At 40.6% G+C, this 23,645-nt stretch overlaps 1 protein-coding gene across 2 annotated transcripts in view; it reads left to right on the forward strand.

The window, feature by feature from the left end:
• Positions 1-23,645, forward strand: part of EPS8L2 (EPS8 signaling adaptor L2) — a 131,058-nt gene that overhangs the window by 84,236 nt on the left and 23,177 nt on the right. For both annotated transcript variants that reach the window (XM_061610018.1, XM_061610019.1), the window contains exons 8-16: positions 491-636; positions 6,270-6,349; positions 6,949-7,075; positions 8,850-8,938; positions 13,354-13,428; positions 15,246-15,394; positions 16,143-16,269; positions 19,834-19,943; positions 23,115-23,226. In XM_061610018.1, coding sequence (XP_061466002.1) covers positions 491-636; positions 6,270-6,349; positions 6,949-7,075; positions 8,850-8,938; positions 13,354-13,428; positions 15,246-15,394; positions 16,143-16,269; positions 19,834-19,943; positions 23,115-23,226 — 1,015 coding nt within the window. The remainder of the gene's footprint in view (positions 1-490; positions 637-6,269; positions 6,350-6,948; positions 7,076-8,849; positions 8,939-13,353; positions 13,429-15,245; positions 15,395-16,142; positions 16,270-19,833; positions 19,944-23,114; positions 23,227-23,645) is intronic.

Here is a 23,645-nt window from a genome sequence, read left to right on the forward strand (position 1 = left end):
GGCACAGAATTTACACTCCATATGAAGAATATCAGACTAATTCAGGCACCAGAGATTAATTTTGCTGATTGAAGTTGCCGCCATTCTTTAACCAGACTTTAACAACACCTTGATCTGCAGACATTAAAAAGGGATACATGTTTAGCTCCATGCCATGAAAAGCGCAATCTGCTATTTTCTTCCTGTCAAACTTTTGTTAAAGGAACAAGAGCAGGCCATGCCTCCCCGCCCCCCGAGCAGTAGGCAATCATATTGCTAACCTGTACCTGGAGAAACAGATGCAATGTTTATCATAAGTTGTCTGCAAAACATTTTCAGGCCTTTGGGTCAGTGTGGAGTCTTTGGGGCACAATTAGGCAGTTATATTCTGAAAACAATTCTAATAAAATACAAATAAAATAGGACAAACAAGATTTTCTTTTTCTGCTATGGTCAAGTTCAGTCAGTAGAATCTTCTGGTAAAAGGAATGAACCATTGTTTCCTCTGCAGGGTAAACCAAGAGAAGATAAAACAGAGACAATCCATCCTCCCGCCACCTCAAGGACCAGCTCCAATCCCTTTCCAGTGTGAAGCAAGAGGTTCACCAAAGAGCAACCTGAATCGAGTGGCTCCTCCTTCACAGCACAATGAGCCAGGTATAGAAGGCAGTTAGTGACTAGTTCAGAGATCGATGACTAATGCAAGCATCTGCTTAGAGTTGTGATCCATCCAGGATTCACAGGAGCCTAGCATGAGAAAACATGTGCTGTTTCCCAGTATAGCATAAAGGTGCCTGTGGAACTCTTTTCATTTTCATGGAATTGTGCGTTTTAACCATCCAAGAAAACAAGCCAATACTAGTTCTTAAGAAGTCTTAAACAGCAAAAAATGGTTTTTAATTGGAATAATGACTGAATCCATCTCACAAAGCTTATGTGCATTTCCAACAGGATTTGGGATTATGTGCATTTTCAACACTGATGTTGGAACTACCATTAAAGATTGTACTCTGCGTCAGCCTTCCCTAACTTGGTGTCCTCCAGATGTTTTGGACTACAACTCCCATCGGTGCCAGCTAGCACAACTGCTCTTTATGATAGCATTGCCTGGTCTCTAGGGAACCATCCTGTCAGCAAACCAGCCCACAGTAATGCTGAAGGATGCGGCCATGATTTCCCTAACCTTAGCCCCATTGCCCTCTTCCTCTTGCTTTGCCGCAACATGAGGATCTTGGTTGCTCCAAAGGGTAGGAGGAGTGAGTGGATGATGGGGCCACAGTGAAAGGAGCTGGACCTCCATCCTCCCCTGTAGGTGTGGGGCTCTTAAAATTGGCTACATGATCTTCTGGCATGTACCCTAGCAGCCCAAGGGAAGTATAGTGCTGCACTTCCATCAAAAATACTGCAGGATAAAACAAGGGACTGCTTTTATACAAGCTTAAGCACAATTTGCTGGAGTGCTGGTTATCTCACCATAGGAATATTAGGGTGGTCTGAAGAATTTCTACTACAGAATAGCAGAAGGAGCAGAGCAGAGATGACACCATTTTTGCTTGAACAGAGACTCTGTTTTAATAGCTGCATAACATGCAGCAAACCAAAAAGTAAACTTTAACCCAGCATGAAGATACAGTGAGAGGGAAATCTTCAGCTGTCGAGATGCTGCCAATTAGACTGAAATTAAGAACATTAAGCCATTCACTGAAGTAAAGGCATATATATTGTATTTACTGGATACTGCATAAATTCACCTTGGAAAACTTGTTTAAACCAAGAGTCTTGAGCTGCCTTAATCATGTATTGGACAGAAAATATCCTTCCCATAGAACAGATTTGATTTGGTATTGCTGCTGATCTCTGATCTTGAGAAATATTATGCTATTTTAAAATCTAGTTTTGCATCATTGAAATAATGTAGAACTGTAATGGGAGATTGTAGTTTGTTTATGTTTTTATAAGCTAAAATGCTATAAATCAGCCCAAAAGATAGGTACAAAAAATTACCAGCCTGTGGAAACCATCAGTTTTCCAGGTAACATGGGACTTGTGTGTCACTGGATGGCTTGAACAATGAGTGTGGCAGACTGGCTACCCATCCAGAAGCAAAAAAGAAAGCAGAGGCATCTCCAGAGAATGTTCTTTAAAAAAAAAAAAAAAAAAAGCCTCATACAGGTAGTGGCACCCTAAAAATGTTAATTGAATGTTGCCCATTGTCCTTTGATCAAGTTGATCTTTTGTCTTTTGATCAAGTTTTGATTCACTGTAAGACTGCTGATTTTTCCTAGTTAGTTTTATTCTTACAGTCAGTTTTCACTGCACATTTTGTGAAAATTTTCATGTCATACTTACTGACAGTAAAGCAATTCTTGTTTTCTGAAGTCTGAAAAGATGGAGTCTGGCTTGTACAGTGGGACACAATAATATTCTATATGAAGAGTGAGGGCTGGATGCAGCAGCTTCATCATTAAGGCATACTTAGGACCTGCCCAAACGAGTAACTTAATTCCCTGACTTAGTGTGATGACATGACATGTAGGCAGATGGGTAGTAGTTCAGTGCCAGTCACTCCCATGCTGGCTCTTTTGGCTGAATTCTTGCTTCTCATCACTGAATAACTTTTAAATCTTGAAAGAATTTGTTTCCTTCCCAAACTTATAAATGAAAAAAGTTTACCAGAAGCACTGCATACACTGTCTCTTTAATTTCTGCAGCAGGCTACTTTTACATCTGTCTGTTTATAGCATGAGGCACTTATACACATTGTACCACCCACTTTGAAAAACAAATTGGATTCTGGAGAGGATTGTACAAGTACCTACAGAGTTCCTCTTGAGTTCTATATAAGCCTGTATAAAACAGCAGTCATGCAGAAATCCTAACAGCCTGGGGCCATTCTGTATTTTTGTCCTATTTTTATCTTAAATCTGCCCCTCTGTCATCGTTCTGATCCTTTCTGTGTTACAGCAGAAGTCCTGATAGCTTTCTAGAAGGATGGGAAGGGTAGCTACCATATGCCCCATGGCGATTCTTCCATATTGCTTTGTGACCAAGTGCTTTGCAGTTAAATCTGGGATTACATGGGAGGTCAGTGGGACTTCACTGGAGCTTTAAGAGGGTTGAAACTTGCCACCCTTTTTTTTACCTGGCCCTGATCTTGTGCCTATATGAACAGCCTGACATGTGAATATTTAGCAGGTGGCCCTTTTGCCATTACTTTTTTCTTTTTGCTCAGGAAAGCTTCATGCTGGGCTGCTGCTTAATTCACAAGAGCAGGTGTCGTAACAAAAGGTGGCAGCCTTAGCCTCAAATGTACTGGCTATACAATTGGGCCATTGCTTATAACCCCTTGTTGCTCACAGTATCTGATTTTTATTTCTATCCTGTCAGAGCTCCTTACTTATGGCCATGGCAGAAGGTGAATTTTGCATACTTACAGAAAGCTCCTTCAACATGGATAGTGCATTTCCTCCGCAGTTAATCCCTAACCCTTGCATATGGAACAAAGCTGAGCTTTCCATTCATTTTATAAGTCATTGATATGAAGGACATCTGGAGTGGGCAGGATGAACTCTAGGTGTGAGCATTAGGATTCTGGACTGCGTCAGATGCAGGTGGAATGGCACTGTACGCACCTGCTGTCCCTGGCACTCTGATTCTTTTCTCTTTCAAGAATGCTGTTTTCAAAACAAGATTCTGCTTCACGGCAAAGATGTCAACAAGCATTTGAATAGGAGTGATCTGATAGACATTGTTTACTTGGATTTTTCAAAAACATTTGGCAGTCTTAATAGTGATGGGATAAGAGGTCCTATTGTGGATTTGTAACTGGTTAGAGTACAGGAAGCAGAGAGTAGGAACAAATGCACAGTTCCTGAGTAGAGATGGGCGAGAAATGCTATTCAGTTTGCATTTCAAGCCAAATCTATCAAATTTGCACTTTCTGGGCTCATGCACACAAGAGCTGAACTCTGTTTTAAAGATGAAGCTTTTCCCATCGCTATAGAGTTTAAAGGTTCACACTACTGCCTTCCAATCCGCTGTTTTCAGTCCCCACTGAAGGGAATGGGTCAATCATGCAGCTTCTTAATGACCATGCCCTCTTAAGGTCAAACTACCACTTCTTCTAGTTACTTTGGCAACCAAGCATGCTCAGTTTGTTCCAGAGTAAGTTTCATAAAAAAAGGAAAAAATCCTCTAGTGCAATTATTTGTATTTTCAGAATCCAGCAGAAATACAAATATTTGTTTGAACAGTGTTATGCTTTTTTGCACAAGTTAGGGGGGGAAGAAAAAAAAGCACAATTTGCAGCAGGCTTGCAGAATGGGAGCCAGCAGGAAATGACATGAACAAAGGGAGGAGGAGGGAGTGGGTATGGACTCACAAAAGTATTGGAGCTAAGCGTCTGCAAAGCCCTAGAGATGTGAAGCACAGACAGTTTTTCCTTCCCTTTTCAGATTAGAATTGGATTGGATGCGATTTAAAGGGGAAAGTGGTGGCTTACCTTCGCCTTGCCTTATACATCATGTAAACGCTGTGAATTAAACGGGGCTGCAAGTAGTGCCAGATTCACACTAAACCTCTGTGTGAACCAGCCCTCTGAAACAGTATGAGAACCAAAACACGTATTTTGAAATTCGCACTTATTTGAATTTTGTAATGCTGTTTGCCAACAAAACAGTGCTTACCAAACCAAACAAAAATGTATTATATGATGAGAAATTGCTTGCAAAAATGTGTATACTAGTCCAAGCTGCCTACAAAAATGTGTTTATTTGAGAAATTCACATTAAAATGCAGGAGATCTCTCATGAGGATTTAAAAAAAATGCAAATAGCTGCAACAATGTGGGAAACTGAATTTAAGACTGGAAAAATGAAAAATGGAGAGAACCTAAATTGACAGATCTTTCCATGATGCAGGGATGTAATCAGTGGGGGCTTCCCAAGGATCTGTAGTGAGACCTGTGCTTTTAAACCTGTTCATAAATGATATGGAATTAGAGGTGAGAAGCAAAGCAGCTAAATCTGCTGATGGCACCATTTATGACAGTTAAAGCAAAAAGAGATAGCAAAAAGCTCCAAAAGGAATATGCATTAAAATGGCAAATGTGGTTCAGTGCAGTAAGCAAGGTGTAAAGTGATTCACATTAGGGCAAACGATCACAACTTAAAATACATGCTCTTGGGGTGTGAACTGGCAGGGACTGGCAAGGGAAGGTATCTTGGAGTTTTGGTGGATAACCTAACAAAAAAGTCAGCCCAGCATGTAGCTGCTGTGAAAAAGTGACCTCCATTTGGGGGATCATTAGAAAAAGAATTGGAACTAAAACTTCCAATATTGTAATGCCTTTTTACAAAACATTTGGGGCTTTTTAGTTTGGAAAAAAGGTGAGGAAGAGGTGACATGATAAAGATGTATAAGATTATGCAAGGTGTGGATAGGCCTCTCACATAATACTAGAACCCCAGGCCATCCAATGAAGCTGAATATTGAAAGATTCACAACAAACACAAAAGGAAGTTCTTCTTCATGCAGCACATGGTTAAGCTATGGAATTTGGTTTCACAAGATACAGTGATGGCCACCAAGATCAAAGAAATTAATGGAAGATAAGGGTATCAGTGGATACCAGCCATGTCTATTTCCAGAGTCAGAGGCAATATCCCTCTCACTACCAATTGCTGGGAAACATAATTGGGGAGAGTGTGGTTGCGCTCCTGCTTTCAGGCTTCTCATAGGCATTTGGCTGGACACTGTGGGAGCAGGATGCTGGAAAAGACAGGCCTTTGGCTCTTGTTTTATGTTCTTATGAGGCTGAAAAAAGATACACTTGAGGTGTTTATGGGAATTGTGTGCAAGAGCAATCTGACTGCAGCTCTTATCAGACAGGTTCTTGGCAGTGAAGCCTTTGCACCTCTTTCTGCAAACCTGAGTCCAGTATCAATAGAACAGATAGAACTCCGCCAAATCACACTACATTAATTGTTTGACTATAATGTATGGCTGCTGTTTTGTGTCCAACTCAACAAGATAAAGCAACAGGCTTTACATTCACAGCACAGGATGCCTCAACCTTCTGAGATATTTAATTAGCAGTTTTCTCTCCACAATAATTCTCTCTGCTTCTATTGACAAACAGTCATAACCCAACATATTAATAATGATCCCTATCAAATGAGTTTTTGCAGACTAATTCAATTAAAAATATTTTAAAAACCAAATATTTTGAATTACACTACTGTTTTAACCTCTTCTTGCTGATATCTAACATTTCTCTTGTTTTTTTACAGAATATGATCGACGAAGCTCCAGCTCTCAGGATCATGAAGAGTCCCGTGCAGCTTTAGCACAGAAGATTGAAAGAGAAACGGTTAGTGATAGTAGCTGTGATTTTTAAAAAAAACCTATGGGGGAGAATGACAAGATAGACATTTAGGGGCAAATTCAGTTGCAACTGTAATTTTATATTTCATTATTCAGTACAGCAGAGAAAAGAGGAAGATGCATTTTCTAAGGATGAAACCATATGTGATGCTAATTCTGTGAATGCAATCAGTGTCCACTTTTTGTTACTTTAATGTCAACCGTTTGGTAGCCTGAGCAGCCTCAGGACCACGGGGGTGGGGAGCGAATGCTGAATTCTCTTTCTTCCTGCCACGATCCTAACAAAACTTGCCTCTTTGGACCTGCTGTTTGCATTTCAAGGAATCTTCCACTGGTATGGATTGCAGGGGGAGAGAGAATTCAGTGTCCCCTCCCCATCCCCCCAGTTCTCCTGAGTTGCTCAGGCTACTCCACAGCTGTATTTATACAACAGGAATGTGCACATTAATTGCACTCACAAAATTAAGATCACTTCTGGCTTGGCCTTTAGTGGAAAGGAACAGAGCAGACAAGGGAGGGAAATTGCACAGCCTCCAGTGGTCCCTTGCATTGTTTTTGTTGTTGTTTTCATTGGTCTCTTTGCAGCAAACCCTGAATTGCACCCTAGATGACATCGAGCTGTTTGTTGCCAAGCTTCAGAAAGCTGCAGAAGCATTTAAACAGCTGAACCAAAGGAAGAAGGGAAAGAAGAACAAGAAGAAAGGGCCAGCAGGTATAAAAGGCTGGGGCACCAGCTTGAGGACAGGGTTGGGGAACGTCTTCCAGCCTGAGGGCTGGAAATTCCTTTATGGGCAACCTTGGTGGTGGTGGTGCTTCATGAGAGTGGCAAGTGGGGCCAGAGGCAAAAGTGGAGAGAGCAATGGATGTGACTCTTACCTCTGTAAGACTCCATTCCAGCCATGCAAAAGTCAGAGGGTTCTACACACACACATCACAGTTCAAAGACATGTTACAGCCAGGCAAAAGCACTTGAAGAGAGCACAGAGCAGGGCTGGTGAGTATGTGTGGTCTGTGGAGAGCCCAGAGGGCTGGACAGAGAGTCCTGAAGGACCACATTCAGCCTCCAGACCTGAGTTTCCCCACCTCTGCTTTAGGGAGAATTGAAGAATGGAACCTCTTTATACAACTCAGTCCTGTACAAATTTAATGAGAAGGGAATCCCTCTTTAGTCAACACAGTTTACTGCCTAGGCGATGTGCATAGGATTGCACCCTTAGCTCCAGTACAAATGAAGTTTGCACAGAGACAAAGGAGTGATGGGCAATTGGCAGCTCATGGGCCATATTTTCCCTGTAAAGCAACTTTATCCAGTCCTTGATGGTCCTATGATGATATTATTCCCCAACCCCTCACAATTTCTACTGGAAATAAAAGAATGAAAGAAAGCCCATCGTTATTCCATAGACATGTTATTGCATTGCTATTCCATGCACATCATTCTGCATCTGAGATATTTTTTAAGAAACACATTTTTTTCTCAGCCCCACCCCTTCCAGTGATCTCATACCATCTGAGCATATGATGTGGCTTGTACTGTTTGAGACCTTACTGATGATGCCAGCTTTATCATATGGTACCTAAAGGCCCATCAACTTTGAAGGGTGTGGGTGGGATGGAGAGTTCTAGGCCTGTCCAGTACCTCACCTTCTCCTTCACTTTCTGCTCTCCTGTTTAACTTTAAAGCCATTGGTTCAGGCAGAACAAGGGTCTTCTTTTCCAAACTTGGCTCTGTCCTTATTTCCCTGAACTTGAAATCAGCCTTAAGACCTCGAGAAGGAGGGAGAGGAAAGGAACCCTGTGAAGTTTCCATGAGCGGTGGCTGGACCACCCATAGTGGTGATATTGTTCCCAAATACAGCAAATTACTTTTCCCCGTAGGAATAAATGGCAGGAGAATGTAACTGTATGCACTCAGGAAAATTTTTGAGGTGTTGAGGGCTAAACCTCCCCCTGCCCTTAATGATCTGGAGTGAGAAGCAGGATTTCCTCAACTTTGTCCTAGATCACAGCCTGTTTACTTTGCCCCATAGAAGCCACTGAGAACCAAGCCAGGCCTCTCCCCCAATAGCCCTACCCTATGTTCTGTTTCTTGGTCATGCTGGAGTGTATTAGGACATATTTATTTATTTGCTAGTTTGTTTATTTATTAGATTTATATCCTGCCCTTCCTCCCAGTAGGAGCCCAACATTTCATGGAGATGAAATGTTGGGAACATGCTTTTATATCCATTAAAACCTGATGTCAGATTGTCCTGGTCCTGTTGACTAGTGACTAAAGAGTAGAGTGGCTTCTAAGAATACAGAGGTTGGTCATTCAGCATCCCTTAGCCTCACAAATTTGTTTGTTTGTTTGTTATCTACCCCTGCCCTATTATCTACCCCTGGCCCATTTTCCTTTGGTACATATTTTATCTCTTCTAAAACCATCTCTTTTTAACCGCCCCCTCTTTGTTTCTTTACCTTCACTGTTGTTTTTTGCTTTAAAGAGGGAGTTCTGACTCTGAGGGCAAAACCCCCAAATGAAGCTGAATACATTGACTGCTTCCAGAAAACCAAGCTGGCACTAAATCTCCTGGTAAGAAGCAAAAGGCACTATATAATTTGTCTCTGGCACAAATATATACTACTATACTTCATTCTATCATCCTGTACCAATGAAGAATTATGCTTTTACATTTGAACAGCACTCTTTCTCCATATCAAGACAATGGAAATAACTAGATACATTCCAGTCTGGCTTCAGGCCTGGATATGACACTTGGCTACCCTGGTTGATGACCTTTACTGGGAGAGAAATGGAAGAGTGCTACTGTGTTGTTCTCCTTGACCTCTCAGCAGCTTTCTATACCATTGACTATGGTATCTTCCTAAAGCAATTCTGTGGGTTGAGTGTCAGGGTCACTAATAACCTCTGGTATAGCCTACTGCCAGGGCCGGTTCTAAAGGGTGGCCAGGTGGGGCACTGGCCCGAGGGCCCCGGAGCTACAGGAGCCCCTGAGGGGCCCTCCACTCCCCTTCCACGATCCGCGGCACCATCCGCCTGCCTGCCATTCCCTTGCCCAACCTACCTGTCTCCTGCATTTTAGCATTGCCCTTAATGAAGATGGCGGCCGCGGCTTCCCTAAGGTACACATGCCGTCAACAAAGATGGCGGAGGAGGCTTCATCCCCTTAGGGAAACCGCAGCCACCATCTTCATTAAGGGCAATGGTAAAAGACAGGAGACAGGTAGGTGGGGGGGTGCACACACACCGGGGCGTAGGGCAAGCTGATGCCCAAGGGCCCCAGCATGCCTGGAGCCGGCCCTGGCTACTGCAATGCGCTTTATATGGGGCTACCCTTAAACATGATCTGGAAGCTGCAGCTGGTACAGAATACTGCTGCCCAGCTGTTGTGCAGAGCAGTGAAAGGGGGTCATATTGCCTCAATCTTCAAAACACTGCACTAGCTGGCAGTGAGCTACTAGGTCCAATTCAAGGTATTAGTACTAGTATACAAAGCCCTGAGCTACTTGGGGCCCAAGTATTTGAAGGGGAGCATTCCCCAGTGCATTCCCCGATACCTTCCAAACTGGATTTTGCAATCAGTGGGATAGGCCCTGCGTGTGATTCCATTAGTAGGGATGGCAAGGAGGACGGTGACACAAGATAGGGCATTCTCAATAGGGCACCCTGCCTATGGAACTCCTTCCCAGATGAGGCAGATGAGGTTGCCTCACTCTAGCTATTTACAGGCACAATTTGGAAACACACCTCTTTGTCCAGGTCTTTGGGATATGATTGCTGTTATGGACGTATTATCTGCTGCTATTTTTAATAATTTGTTTTATGTTTTTAATGTTTTTATGACTAATGTATTTTTATATGTTAACTGCTCTATGCTCCTTATTGGAAGGAAGGGTATATGAAAACAACAAATAAAATAATAATAAATAAAACAGAACAAAATCATTTTATACAACCAGCTTTTCTATACTGAAGAATTCACCAGTCATTAAACAAAGGTTCTATGCAATTCTGTTCTCCCCTGTATAATTTCCTAATTATTTGAGTGTATGAAAAATCCTAGCCTAGTGCACAGAAATTCATATTCAAAACATTCATTAGTGCAGACTGCATATTCGTGTCTACAGATAATGAGGCTTTTAAAAGTCTAAATTTCATATGACAGAAAATGAATTTGAAAATGGTATTAACCTTTAAATAAATTATGTCATAGTAGTGCAAAGTCCTTTGCTCCATAGAGAACAATAGGACCGATCCCAAAAAGCTGTTCTACTTATACCATACCATGCTTTGGTCAGTTGGGCAAAGCCACCCAGCACACTCTGGTTAGGTAGGGTTTTCTCCATTTCTGTTACCTGGAGAAGGCATGGGAAAGCCTCTTCAGGAGATTGCCTTTCCACCATTGTTCCATTGCTCCATTGGCTGGCCCTCCACATCCCCAGCTTCTTGTAATTTCCATAAGACTACTCTGAAGGGTGCATATTGAAGCCCCAATGGTCTTTACCCTCCGGAAGGAAGCACATCTTGGGATTGGGGGCAATTTTGAGCAGAAGAGGTTTCAGAGAAAATGTTCGTCCTTGCTATCCCTCCAGTCAAGACAGGGCTTGAAGAAGATGATGATACAAATTAAAGTGGGGGCTTCATAATACACATTGGCTTGTAATGTGTAGTTTGCCCTTGATGGCCCTGTTCCTTCAGGAAAGCCCTTTCTGCTGTTGTTTTAATGTATATTTGTGCACCTACCTTGTTTGGTAGATAGTTTAAAAGTGTTAAGATTGCAGAAAGGGATAACTGCACCAGCATCTACTAAGATTCTTCCAAGGTTGAGTATATAGCTCTGCTTGAGAAAAAGAAAAGACAGAAAATGGAAAACAGGAAAGCTTTCCTCTTGCACCAAAGCTATTCCCTCCTCTCTGCCACCTATCAGTCATGAGTGAAAAATGTATTGTTTAGCCAAAAGCCATAACACATCTGAATAATGTGTGAACCGCAAGTGGTGCTATTAATGTCTTCTGCAAATATCACACTATGGAGGAGAATAGTGGGGCACACACTGCTCAATTGTCTGTACAAGCCTTTAACCATCCTTAATGTGGGTGTCATACAAAAACATCTGATATTCCCCATATGGCTGAGCATAGTTTCTGAACTGGCACTCGCCCATATACTTGCAGGCCCTCAGTTGTTACAACTATTTCTCAGTAGAAATAGTTAACTAGCAAGATATCAGTTATGCAGAAAATTGTCATGTATTGAGTGACCACAGTTTCCATTTTAACAAACAGTGGATTTGTTTGCCACTACAGCAAATTCTCAGCAATATAAATAAAAGGTGCATTCATCTGAACTGCTGTTAGCAGCTAACACAATACATTTTACATCCTTGTAAATCCCTGTCATTGTTTCCCTTTGCAACACAGCCCATTTCAAATACAAATATTTGAGGTTTTGGGTGCACTAGTGACTTGCAACTGGCGTGGTTACATTAAGACAAACCCAAGTCCACCACTAAAACAAGCTCTGTACAATTAAACGTTGGAATTCAGACAAATTAGACTGTAAGTCTCTTGGTTCAAGGACCTGATTTTTTTGTTAATATTACCCTGTATGGTACCATGTACATTGATGGTGGTATATAAATAATATCAGGAATACCTTAGACCAGGATTGAGGGACCTGTGACTTTCCAGATGTTGGACTCCATCCTCCCTAGCCAGCATGGCTGGTGGTCAGCGATTATGGGAATTGTGGTCCAGCAACATTTGGAGGGCATGGGTTTCCCACCTCTCCTTTAGACTTAATGTAACATTGTTCATGTTAAAATATGCTGGCTAACTTACTGGGCAATTACTGTGGGTGCTCAGAAAGTGTTCACATATTTTTAATTATGATGACAGAACTAAGGAACATGCATTGCTGGGATGGACCAGGGGCCATTCCAGCATTGTTCCAGCATTGTTTCCAACAACAACCAGACAGGTGCCTCTGGAAGATCTCAAGCAGGATGTGAGATGATGGCCACCCCTGTTGACTGTCTGCAGCATCTGGTACTCATTGTTATATTGCCTCTGAACATGGGGTTTTTATATAACTGTCATGGCTTAGAGCTGTTGATAGATCTATCCTCCTGCAAGAATTTGTCGAATCTTTAAAAAAACCAAAAACATCTAAGCTAATGGCCATCGCATTCTGGAGAAGTACAGAGGATGTTGGCCAACTGATTATAGTGTTTTGAAAAAGAGTCCCAAGATACCTTTAACAAACAGCCACTGCTTATTATTTTATATTGTTTTCTGTGGATTGCTGGTCTGGGTTTGAATTATGTTATGCTGCTGTTTTAGTTTCAGTATGCAAGTGTTCATATAGATATTCATTATGTTATTTCTGTGAGGGACCTTGAGAGGGCTTTTCTGCCCTGAAAAATGGAAATGGACTGCCTTCAAGTCAGTTCTGACTTATGGCGACCCTATGAATAGGGTTTTCATGGTAAGGGGTATTCAGAGGGGGTTTACCATTGCCTCCATCTGAGGCTCAGAGGCAGTGACTGGCCCAAGGTCACCCAGGGAGCTTCATGGCTGTGTGGGGATTCAAACCCTGGTCTCCCAGGTCGGAGTCCAACACTTTAACCACACCACCACACTGGCTCTCTTTTGCCCTGGAAGGCATCTTGATTTGTTTGCAGGGAGATTAGACAACATTGGATATTTAATGAGCGAGTGTTCATTTTGATTTGTTTAAAAGGAAGTTAAATGACATTGTGTTAAACCAAGAGTTATCCCACACTTTCCAATGTATTTTCCTTGTTGCAAAAAATCTGATCTTTGAGGGAAGTGGGTTTGTTGCACAAGACCTCCCAAATAATTCTAACTGCGTAACCAGAATTTGCCGGTATATGATTGAATTGCACTCAAAAAAAGTGACAGTCTGGAAGCACCAGACTGCAAATCAGATTCAGATTAAACTTGATTTCATTTTTTTCTTTTCAGGCCAAACTGAGAAAACATATCCAGAATCCAAGTGCTTCGGAATTAGTGCATTTCTTGTTTGGACCTTTGGAACTGGTATAATTGTCTCTACTATATAATCTCTAAATTCCTCCATATGCATAACATAATCACCACCAGCCATAGAGATGAACAGCCCAATTAAGGGTACACCTTATATTGAGGTTTCATTCAGAAATCACTTATAAATTAACAAATGTTAAGCATGTTTTAGGCATGTGTAATGTGTTTATAGCCAGTTTACAGCTATAAACCTTCATTGGACAGCAACCTCAGATTTGTTTCAGAGAGTTTAAGTGGCTCAAAAGATGGTAAATAACTCATGACAAAGGCAGAAGCTCTTGGTTTATCTCAATTATCCCTGGATATGTGATAATAAAAATAGCAGTGGGTTGAACTAACAGTTCTATGGAGAAACATATGTAGCTTAAAGGGCACCAAAAAGCAATTAAAGAAGAATGCAAGAAGGTTCACAGTGATCTATGAGTTCCCAAATAGATCAACAAAGATCACAGTGGTGGCCCCCAATTTATGGAATGATCTCTGTGATGAGGTGTGCCTGGCGCCAACACTGTTATCTTTTTGGCTCCAGGTCAAGACTTTCCTCTTCTCCCAGGCATTTTAGCATGTTTTTAAATTGCTTTTTAAAAATGTGTTTTTAAATTTGTATATTTGTTTTTAATTGTTATAAACTGCCCAGAGCACTTCGGCTATGGGGCAGAATACAAATGCAATAAATAAATAAATAAATAAAGAGGGTTAGCCTGAGATAACTGTCCTCCAATGAGAGCACTTGATTCTTGATCCGAGCTGGCACTGTGAAGATATGCAAAATACTAAACAAGAAAACAATGCTCTGGAAGTATAAGGTGAAATTGCATCTACACTTTAAACTTGAAGCATATGTTATATGTTAAATTGTCATTAGTGTCTAAGAATTGAAGTTCCATCAGGTACAGTTTCTCCCAGCTACAGCTACAGTTCTTTAATGGGGAAAATATCTGTACTTGGTGCAACCATTTGATGAGCAGGAACCTTGTAGCAGGGGTTCTAAACCTGGGGTTCATGGACAGACTTCAAGGGGTCTGTGAACCAGGCACAAAAAATAATAATTCCAAAATAAATTTATTTAAGGGGTTCATAACTTCATCAAATTCTCACAGGGGTCTGTGACCCAAAAAAGAACCACTCCCTTATAGGAATCTGCATAAGAGTCTAAATGTCACAACCCTATCTCATCTTGTTCAGAGTAGCTTAATTGGCAAATGGTAGAATTGGGGTCTGTTTTCTGCTACCAACACTAAAAAGGCAATCATGCTGTGGGCATCAAGCAAAAGTGGTATTAAAAAATCTGGACAGTACATTACCTCCTATTCATCAGATTCATAGAATCTGCCAGAAGATCTGTGTGCCATAAACCCCTTGGAATGGCCCCATGAGGTGGCTGGCATAGCCCATGCTTTACCATAAGTGCTAATGTGCAGCAGAGTTCCTAAAAGCAGGGATGCATTTGGCAAAACACCCTGTTTATATAATGGAGATTAAAATGAAAACCTGTTCCATGTTAATTTTGCCAAGTGTGCTTGCAGCTAAAATGTGGGAGTATATGCAGGTAACAAGTTTGACCCATGCCAACAACTTATTTTTGAAGTGAGGACTAATTCCAGGATCTATCCTGCAAATACACAAAAATATTATTTCGGAATTGGCCTATTGACCTGCTTGAATTTGATTCCCCTTTGGTTTGCGTTGTAGGCTTTCCATTAGTTTCCCAATATAGTGCTTTAAATGGAGAATTGGAATCTGGTTTTCTTGCAAACATTTTGAAATGTCTTTGAAAATCCTCTGAATGTGATTTATCTTATGTAACCCAGATAGTTAATAGCTGTGGAGGTCCTGAGCTTGCAAGGTCTGTCATCAGCCCACTTCTTTCTAAAGACACCACAGATTTCCTGAAAGGACATCTGACACCAAAGGAGATGGCACTGTGGGAGTCCTTGGGAGAGACATGGACAAGGTCAAGGTAAGTACAAAGCAGAGCCAAGGAGCAAATCAGAAATGAACATGAAGTTGGCCAAAACTGGTGAAGGGGAAAGAAATCCCAATGAACAACCATCTGGACAGAAGCATTAGATGGGGCAAGAATGTGGTCTGTTTCTTTACAATGTGGGACAGAATATCTCAGCTTGCAGTGTTGGCCTAAACCGTTATGACAGAGTTCTGAAACTAGATTTCACACACCCCCACGCAAAACTCTTTAGAAACCTATCAGTGTTTCCAAAGGGACCATCAGAAGCAAAAAATAACATACCCCAGTATCGCTTTGTATTTTAGATTGGAGACGATGGTTGATAAGGACTGGAAAGTGGTTTTGAGAGAGGCAGTGTTTGATTTATTTCCCAAATGTGTATGCACTACACGTCTTTCTTCCCCTCTCCCCACCCCCAACTGTTGCCTCTTTTCAAATGTTTGAAACCATCCAAGAACCTGCAAAACCTGCTTACCAAAGCCAAAATTGGGATGAATATCCACCCAATGAGCAGTAATTTGTCTTTCAAACTGCCTTCAACTCTCCAGGGGTGGGGGATATTTTCTATTTCCAGCTCTATGTGGTCATTGATGGCAGTTAATCACCTGAAAACATCAAGTAATCAGACTGCTGGCTTCTAAAATATGTATTGGACTTTGAGAATGGCAACTGTAGCCTAGAATAGAAAAGTATGCCATATGGTTCTTGCTGCATATAAACTTCTTTTCAATGTGTTCCCAAGAACTGAGTGGCCAAGAGATGCCAACATCCCAAGCTATATTCCAAAGTTCCGCAACGGATGGGAGCCACCTCTAGAAATCTTCCGCGGAGCTCCTTGGGAAATAGATATTGGCCACCTGCAAGAAGAGGTGAGATTCAGCCTTATCCCCCCCCCATTTCTCTTCTTTCCTCTTACTCAGTTTGTGAGCCAAATACTTTGCAAGCATCCAAGTAGATAGATAAATTTATGACCAATAAAAGAAAATTGATTCCAAGGAAATGTCTACTTCATATTGGCATTTCTGTTGTATTTCACATGAATTGATGATAAAAGACGCATTGAGAGTTATTGATACTCAAGTTTCATACATGTGGTGAAGCAGGCTTCTGTTAGCATATGTCTATCAACAAAAAGAAGTTTCCCAAATGAATGCTGTGTGTGATGGTGAAAATCATCATCCAGACCAGTGAAATTATGAGCAATAATGTTGATCTTCTATTTGGGATAGGAATGTAAAGAGGCAGCAATCTCCATCCTGTCCTGTGTTCATCATAATCAGCGTTGTTTCCATTCTGCTACTGTTCAGCTTCCGCTGAAACCTATGTTATGTGACTTGCTGTCCACTATGGCCAAAGCTAACATAATTAATCACATAATTAATTTCTATGCATTTCAATGGAAGGGAAACATCAAAACAATGCAGAAAACAATATAATTATTTACATAATGTTTGTGAGCTAAGAAACAGTGACAGCAAACACTGCTCATATTCATTTGCATGATTTCCATTACTGACTTCAGACAAACGTGAATTGCAGCAGTTTCTGATCTCATTTCTGACAAAATTCTCCAACATCCCTAATTTGGGAGTAGGAGTAGGAGTGAAGGATTGGATTCATTCTACCCTCATTTCTCTTCTTCCAAACACATGGATGGTGCTGCTATCACTGATCATCTGATGGGTATAGCATGTTTATAGCCCTGATTGCTGGATGTATTATAGCTATATTGGTCAAATTGCACCTAAGTAAAAAGCAAATATAGGAGCTGAGAAGTGGACCATGGCGGCTATAAATTAATTTATCAGGAATGGAAGAATCCCAGCATTACCATCCCCTATATTTATTTCCAATCAGAAGTTCACCAGTTTTATTACAGTATTTTAGTTTCAGAAACTATTGGGACAAAAATGGTGATGATCATGATGCCAGTTGGTCAGTGGTAGCTTTGCATACTGAAGATCCATGCTCAATCCCAGGCATCTCTTGTTAAAAAACATCAGATAGCTGGAGACCTAAGACACTGGAGAGTTGTTGCCAGTCAGAGCAGACAATACTAGGCTACATAGACAAGTCAGCTAACCTTGTGCAAGGAAGATCCCTAAGTTGCTGTTTGTGTTCACCTCTTGAGTTTACCTGTTTAAGAAAAACAGCACTTGATGACAGACATGCTGTTAAGGGGTGGCCCAGGGACTTTTACTGTGGCCCCCAGATCTCCTGTCCCCCCCTTTTTACACTACCCCCCACTTTTTTAAAAAACAACCCATCACTTATAAAACAGCTGGGTATACTACAAAGTGCAATGCTGATGATCTATCCACTGTTAATTTCTCAGAGTCATCTACATACATATTCACTAATAGGCAGAAAACCTTGTGGTTTAAGAACGTACCTATAGCCAACAACTATTTCTATCAAACTTTTAAAAACAGGGAAATTGGGCAGCTATAGTGAATGCACCAGGGGAGCAGGAGACCTGACCTCCTCACTGAGATATTGTACTGCCCTACAGATTTGTAAAAATGCAAACACAATTTGGGTTGCTCTTTCACAGTCTAATCCACTTCCTGTGTAGCTTGGAAAAATTTGGTAACGTGCCTCTGAGCATATGGTGAGTGGTGGCAACACCTGCCATCTCCAAAGATAGAGAATTACATTTTTGTATGTTTGTTGGTGTTCTTACTTTGCTTCATTCCTGTGTTAATATTGTTTCTACAGAGAATCTAACCTAGAAAATTATATTTCTCTCATTATTCATCCTAGAAATCTGTGTCAAATTTGTTTTTATTAATTTCAAAGTCTTTTTACTGGTCAATGTCATATGATGGTGAAGACAGTCTTTTGTGCTTCAAACTGGAGGTTATGCTCTATTTCTATTTTGGGCACATTAACAGTTGAATCTGAAACTGCAGTTTGATGTAAAATCAGACTGATTACAATATGTTGCTACTTAAGCAATGACTCTAGCTGTTAGAAAAAACAAAGTTGGCCTGCTCAAGATTCATGTTTTCAGCCTACTATGAAACTGTTCCACTTGAGGAAAGGTGGGCATGGTCAATTAAAAACATGTCATGGCTTCTCCCAAAGAATCCTGGGTAGTTAGTGAAGGTTGCTGAGAGTTGCTAGGAGATGCCCTGTTCCCCTCACAGAGCTTCAATCAGGGCTGGTGACTGTTAAACCACTCTGGCCACTGGAGCTCTGTCAGGGGAATAGGAGTCTCCTTTCAGCACCCTTCACAAACTACACTTCCCATGATTGTTTGGGGGAAGCCATGACTGTCTAAAGTGAAATAAAGTTCTGGTGTGGGTGTGGCCCCCTGATTAGGCAAGCCTAATCAGTCTGGCTTTTAGAATGTTGACAGTTGGTTCTTACTGAGCATGCCCGGCCTTATCATTGAGTTCAATGCTAAATTTCTTAAATTAATTAAAAATCAGCCAAGTGTTTTTTTAACTTTTAAACTGCAGAAAATGAAGGTTAGAGTATGGGGCAAGGTCAGTAATAGGATTACAGGTACCCTGTGAACATGGCTGATTTTTAATGAATTTCAACAGATTATGAGAACTCTGATAGAAATAAGTCCAAAAGGGCTGTGTTTATTTTCTCTCTCTTTTTACACTTTGAACTCTCGATTTTCTCTGACTGTTTTGTGTATTGCCATGAAAATTGAGAGGGTTGTTAAGCAAGCGTTTCTGAGTTCAGGACTTTAAGTTTTGTAAGGTTTATGGGAAGCATCAGAATGGCATGGGGTATTTTCAATTTAACATTGTGGAATGCGAAAAATTCATGCTTATAGTATACAGCCACTCTCATGGCTGTATAATTAATTAGCATCTCCAAAATATTATGCAAATTTGTGTTCTGGATTATGAACCTAGCAACACTTCTGTCTGATGATGCTTATGAAATATTGCACTATTCCTCTGAGAAGCAAACACAGTTTTTTTAATAATAGTAGTAATAATAATAATGCACAAATAGCTGGCGGGACACAGAAAACATAGGGGTGTTTTTTAAGATCAAATGAATGCTCATTGGTAGAACAGCAGTTTATGTTCATCGTTGAGTCCAATCCCTGTATTGCATGACCTCCCAGGTCCCTTAAAGCCTCCTTCAAACTCGTGGTTACTCCCCACCATCACACCTACCTTGCTATCATTTGATCTTCTCCCTCCCAGTTCAAGAACCAAAGTAAGCACTGCCTGGTCCAGGTAAATCATTAGCCTTGTGTTGTCTTATTTGCACTTAGGGAGGCTCAAAATGCCTGCTTTCTTGAAAGGGGAAAGTTCCCCAGTTCTGGTTCTTTCTTCAAGAAAGAAGCACAAGTTTTACTTCCACATTTCATTTTCATGACTCTGAATGATAAGAATTCAGTGGGACATGCTGTATCACAATCCCATCTGGCTATAATTTTTTTCTCTGTTCTATCTTCAAAGTTGTCATCACCTAATGGATATTCCAGTCGGAACCTAAAGCCTGTCCAGACATCTGATCAAATTCAAGCAGTGGATGCCTTTGCTCAGCATGTTACTCAACATGTGAATAGGTAATTTCTGGTTTATAGAATAGAATAGCCAATGTACAGGCTGGTTGCACCAAAAGCAGTAGCTTGATATATGGGCCTATGTTACTGAATATGTCCAGGGAAGGGTCACACTAATCAGGTGCCAACAGTGGGGAAAAAATAAGGGTTGGAATTGATTTCTATACCCCTCTCCCCATTCTGTTGGCTTCCTTTCTCTGTCTTTGGGGCTGACGGATCTGACAGATCTAAAATGACAAGGTGAGGGTGAACATATAGCCATCAAAAGCTCACATTAAAATAATGAAGCAAATGGCCCATGAAATGGCAGGTCATTAATATGGAGGGAGCCTTGCTAGTTTCCCCTACTTTTTTTAAAAATGCTATATTAACACAATCACACTTGAGTGGTACAGAAGTGGAATGATCAGTCTATTTAAGTAGCAATTATATATCTATTACATAATATATTTTGGGTACTGCGAGAAAAGAGTGTGAGACTAGATAGGGCCTTGGCCTGATCCAGTAAGGCTCTTCTGATATTTTTATAGAAGACAACTCTTAAAGTGAACAAAACAGTGGAATGCAAGGGTATGATGTCACTATAGGTGCTCATGATGCAAACAGTCTATCTAACATTCACAGTTGCAATAAATGGATCTCATTTCCCAGCAACAATAAGCTCAGTTTGAATGGTTGGAAAAAGCATTGTTCCAATAACAGAATATCTGTCATGAGGAAATATTATTCTGTCTCCCACAACAAATCTTTCAGTTGTTATCCAATGATTGTTTGGAAAAGACCTTGCTTAATCTCTTGCCCTGGCCCTATTCCAGTCACAGTAATCACCTCACACTTTTTTTCTGGCTACGTGTTACTGAGGAAATGTGAGTCAATGACTCCCATAGTGTAAGCCTAACTCCCCAGTTGTGGAGGGCAGAAATTCTCTTTAATGTTTCCATTCTGCTGGTCTCAACTATTCTTTCCAATGACTCACTCTGTGGCAGACACTGGCATGTTTGAAACAACATAAACACAGCTCACCTTCTCCTGCTTATTCCTAGCCTCTATTCTGAGAAAAACTGCTGGAAAAGATTGCCACCACCCTTCCTGTCTAGTATGTTAGAGCTCCCCATGTCTTGATTCCAAATTCCAAGGATGACTTCATCTTTTAACTGATTATGAGGTTTTTGTGAGGGTTTATTAACAGGAACACCAAATGTTATCCCAAATCAGCAAAACTTCAGGCAGAACATGAGAACTCGCATAGCAAGCTCAGATATGAAAGTAAAGTGCATATATCTCATTATCAATGAACCACCTGACAATGGCTTTGAGAATTTTTGAGTTTTTTTTAAATGTAAGTGTATTAGAGGGGCCTTTAGTGGCTATGCAGCAGAACACTTGTCCAAACCATTAAGTAAGTAAGAAATAAATAATATTGAGTACTGAGAGATGTTTCTCATGAAAAATGTTGGTATAAGCCAAAGAAAGCTTTAGATTAATAGAAGGGAAGATTAAAAGAAGGAAATAATAGACACTTGAGAAAAGTAATATTAAGTGCGCTGCAACTATGCAAGTGATCATTGTGTGTTATGTCAGCCTGTAAGCCTATTCTCAATTAATACTGAATCTTGTTAAAAAGGATGAGCCTGATAAGAATTTTCTAAGCCCAATGGCTCTAAGGCATGGCATACAGATTCCAGAGGGATCACCATATTAGTTTTTATCAGGAAACACACTAAATAAATAAATAAATAAATAAATGAGTGAGTTCTGTGGCACCTGAAAGACTTGGTTTAAAAATTTGCATTTAAACCATAATAAAACTGTTAGTCTTTAGGATGCTACAACAAGCTGTATGCAGGAACAGATGGTGGTGGCTGGGGAAGTACATCCACATCCATCACAAAAGATGCATCCACTTGACACACTGGGGCTTGGATGAGGTTTGTGAAGGGGTTGTGTATCAGCTGTGCATGTCAACATCTGCTTCTGCACATTTCCCTTTCTGGATTAACAACAACAGAAAGTGGCTAGCATCCAAACCAGGAAAAAATAGAGGGCAAAAGCCAAGATGCTAGAAAAATAGGAATTTGTTATGTGTTCAAACCTGACGCGTTTCAGCCTATAGGTTTTTAGGCCTTCATCAGGGGCTATAAACAAATAGAACAGCAGGGACAAATTTACTTCTATAAATATGTAAAATCATACATATAACATCTTTAAATTAGTCTATGACTTACATTGCAGGCTATCGAGAAACTCCAATGAGCAGACCGCTTACACCAATATATATAGGCCTAAAAACCTATAGGCTGAAACGCATCGGGTTTGAACACATAATAAATTCCTATTTTTCTAGCATCTTGACTTTTGCCCTCTATTTTTTCCTTTCTGGATTAAGGCAACTGGCTCCAAAGGAACCTTATTGAATCATGCAAGCTGAGAGTAGCGAATTCTTTGTAAGCTCACTATATAAAGGACTCAAGAACTTTGTGCATCATTAATCTGAAATTGCAAACAGAGAAGTCAACACAAGAACTACTAAGCTAAAATGTTCATGTAGTGGCTGATGGCCACCCAGTAGGCTAAAGCAACCAAGTTAATTAACAGCCAAGATGATGTCTAGGCATATATAAGCATCTAGAAAGAACTTTAACCATCAGCCACCAGAAACCTGAGTTGGAGATCAGTATGGCTGCTTTATAAGCACAGAACAGTTTTATCCCAAGCAGCATATCTCCAAAAGAAACCTGCATGCATTGTGTGCTTTTTCTTTTAACCAGTACAACATGGTAAAAAAAAGCAAAACACACATTCCAGCCCCCAAATCCTTCCTAATTCCTGGTTTAGCATGGAACAGTAGGGCTACAGTTAACTTAATGCCTGAGGTCCAGTATGCAAGTTTTTAGAAAGGAATTAGAAAACTGCTGTGATTTGAATTAGATTTTACTTTAACGAGTTTTCCTTTTTTAAACTTTGTTATATTTAACTGTTTGTTTGTTTTATTATTAAAATTTGATATGGTTGCATAGAACCAGGTGAGGTTGTTCAGTAAAGTGCCCCGTATATTAAATTAAGCTAGAAGTTCACTGACGTGTCTATCAATTTCTATACTCTGTTTTAGATTAGACCATTATTATTTAACATGTAGAGGAGGCCAATTATAATCCCATTATTTCTTTCCTGCAGGAATTTTGAGGCACAGGGTATCGCCCCAGCAAAGAGATGTGCCAAAATTCGATATGATTTCACTGCTCGAAATGCCAATGAACTTTCAGTGCTGAAGGATGAAATTCTGGAGGTAAAAGAATGAACACAGGAGTCTCTCCAGTCCAACCTTACAAATAACGATTATGGTGAAAAGGGGGCATTGATTACCCTTGCCATATGCCAGTCCTTTTACCCTCCATGACAATATATGGAAGAGCTTATTCTTTCAGGGCTACCAGCTGACTGAAGCCAGAAAAGAGAACATGTACTGTGTGTGCAGAATTCATAGGGCTTCAGTGTGTTAAATGAAAGTGTGACAGAAACTGCTTATATAGCTCTCATTTTCTTTTTGAAAAAAAGAACTAGAGCAATTTAAATTGAACCAGCAGGGAGCTAAAGATAGTGGGCTCTGGGAGAAGGGGACCAAAAAGCAGAGAGCAGATGTGGATTTGACATTTACCTGTTGTTTATTAGCAAGACCTTCCTATAAGCTACTCAGGTGTAATAAAA

Source organism: Rhineura floridana, chromosome 2 (assembly GCF_030035675.1).
Source record: "Rhineura floridana isolate rRhiFlo1 chromosome 2, rRhiFlo1.hap2, whole genome shotgun sequence".
Taxonomy (NCBI): Eukaryota; Metazoa; Chordata; class Lepidosauria; order Squamata; family Rhineuridae; genus Rhineura; species Rhineura floridana.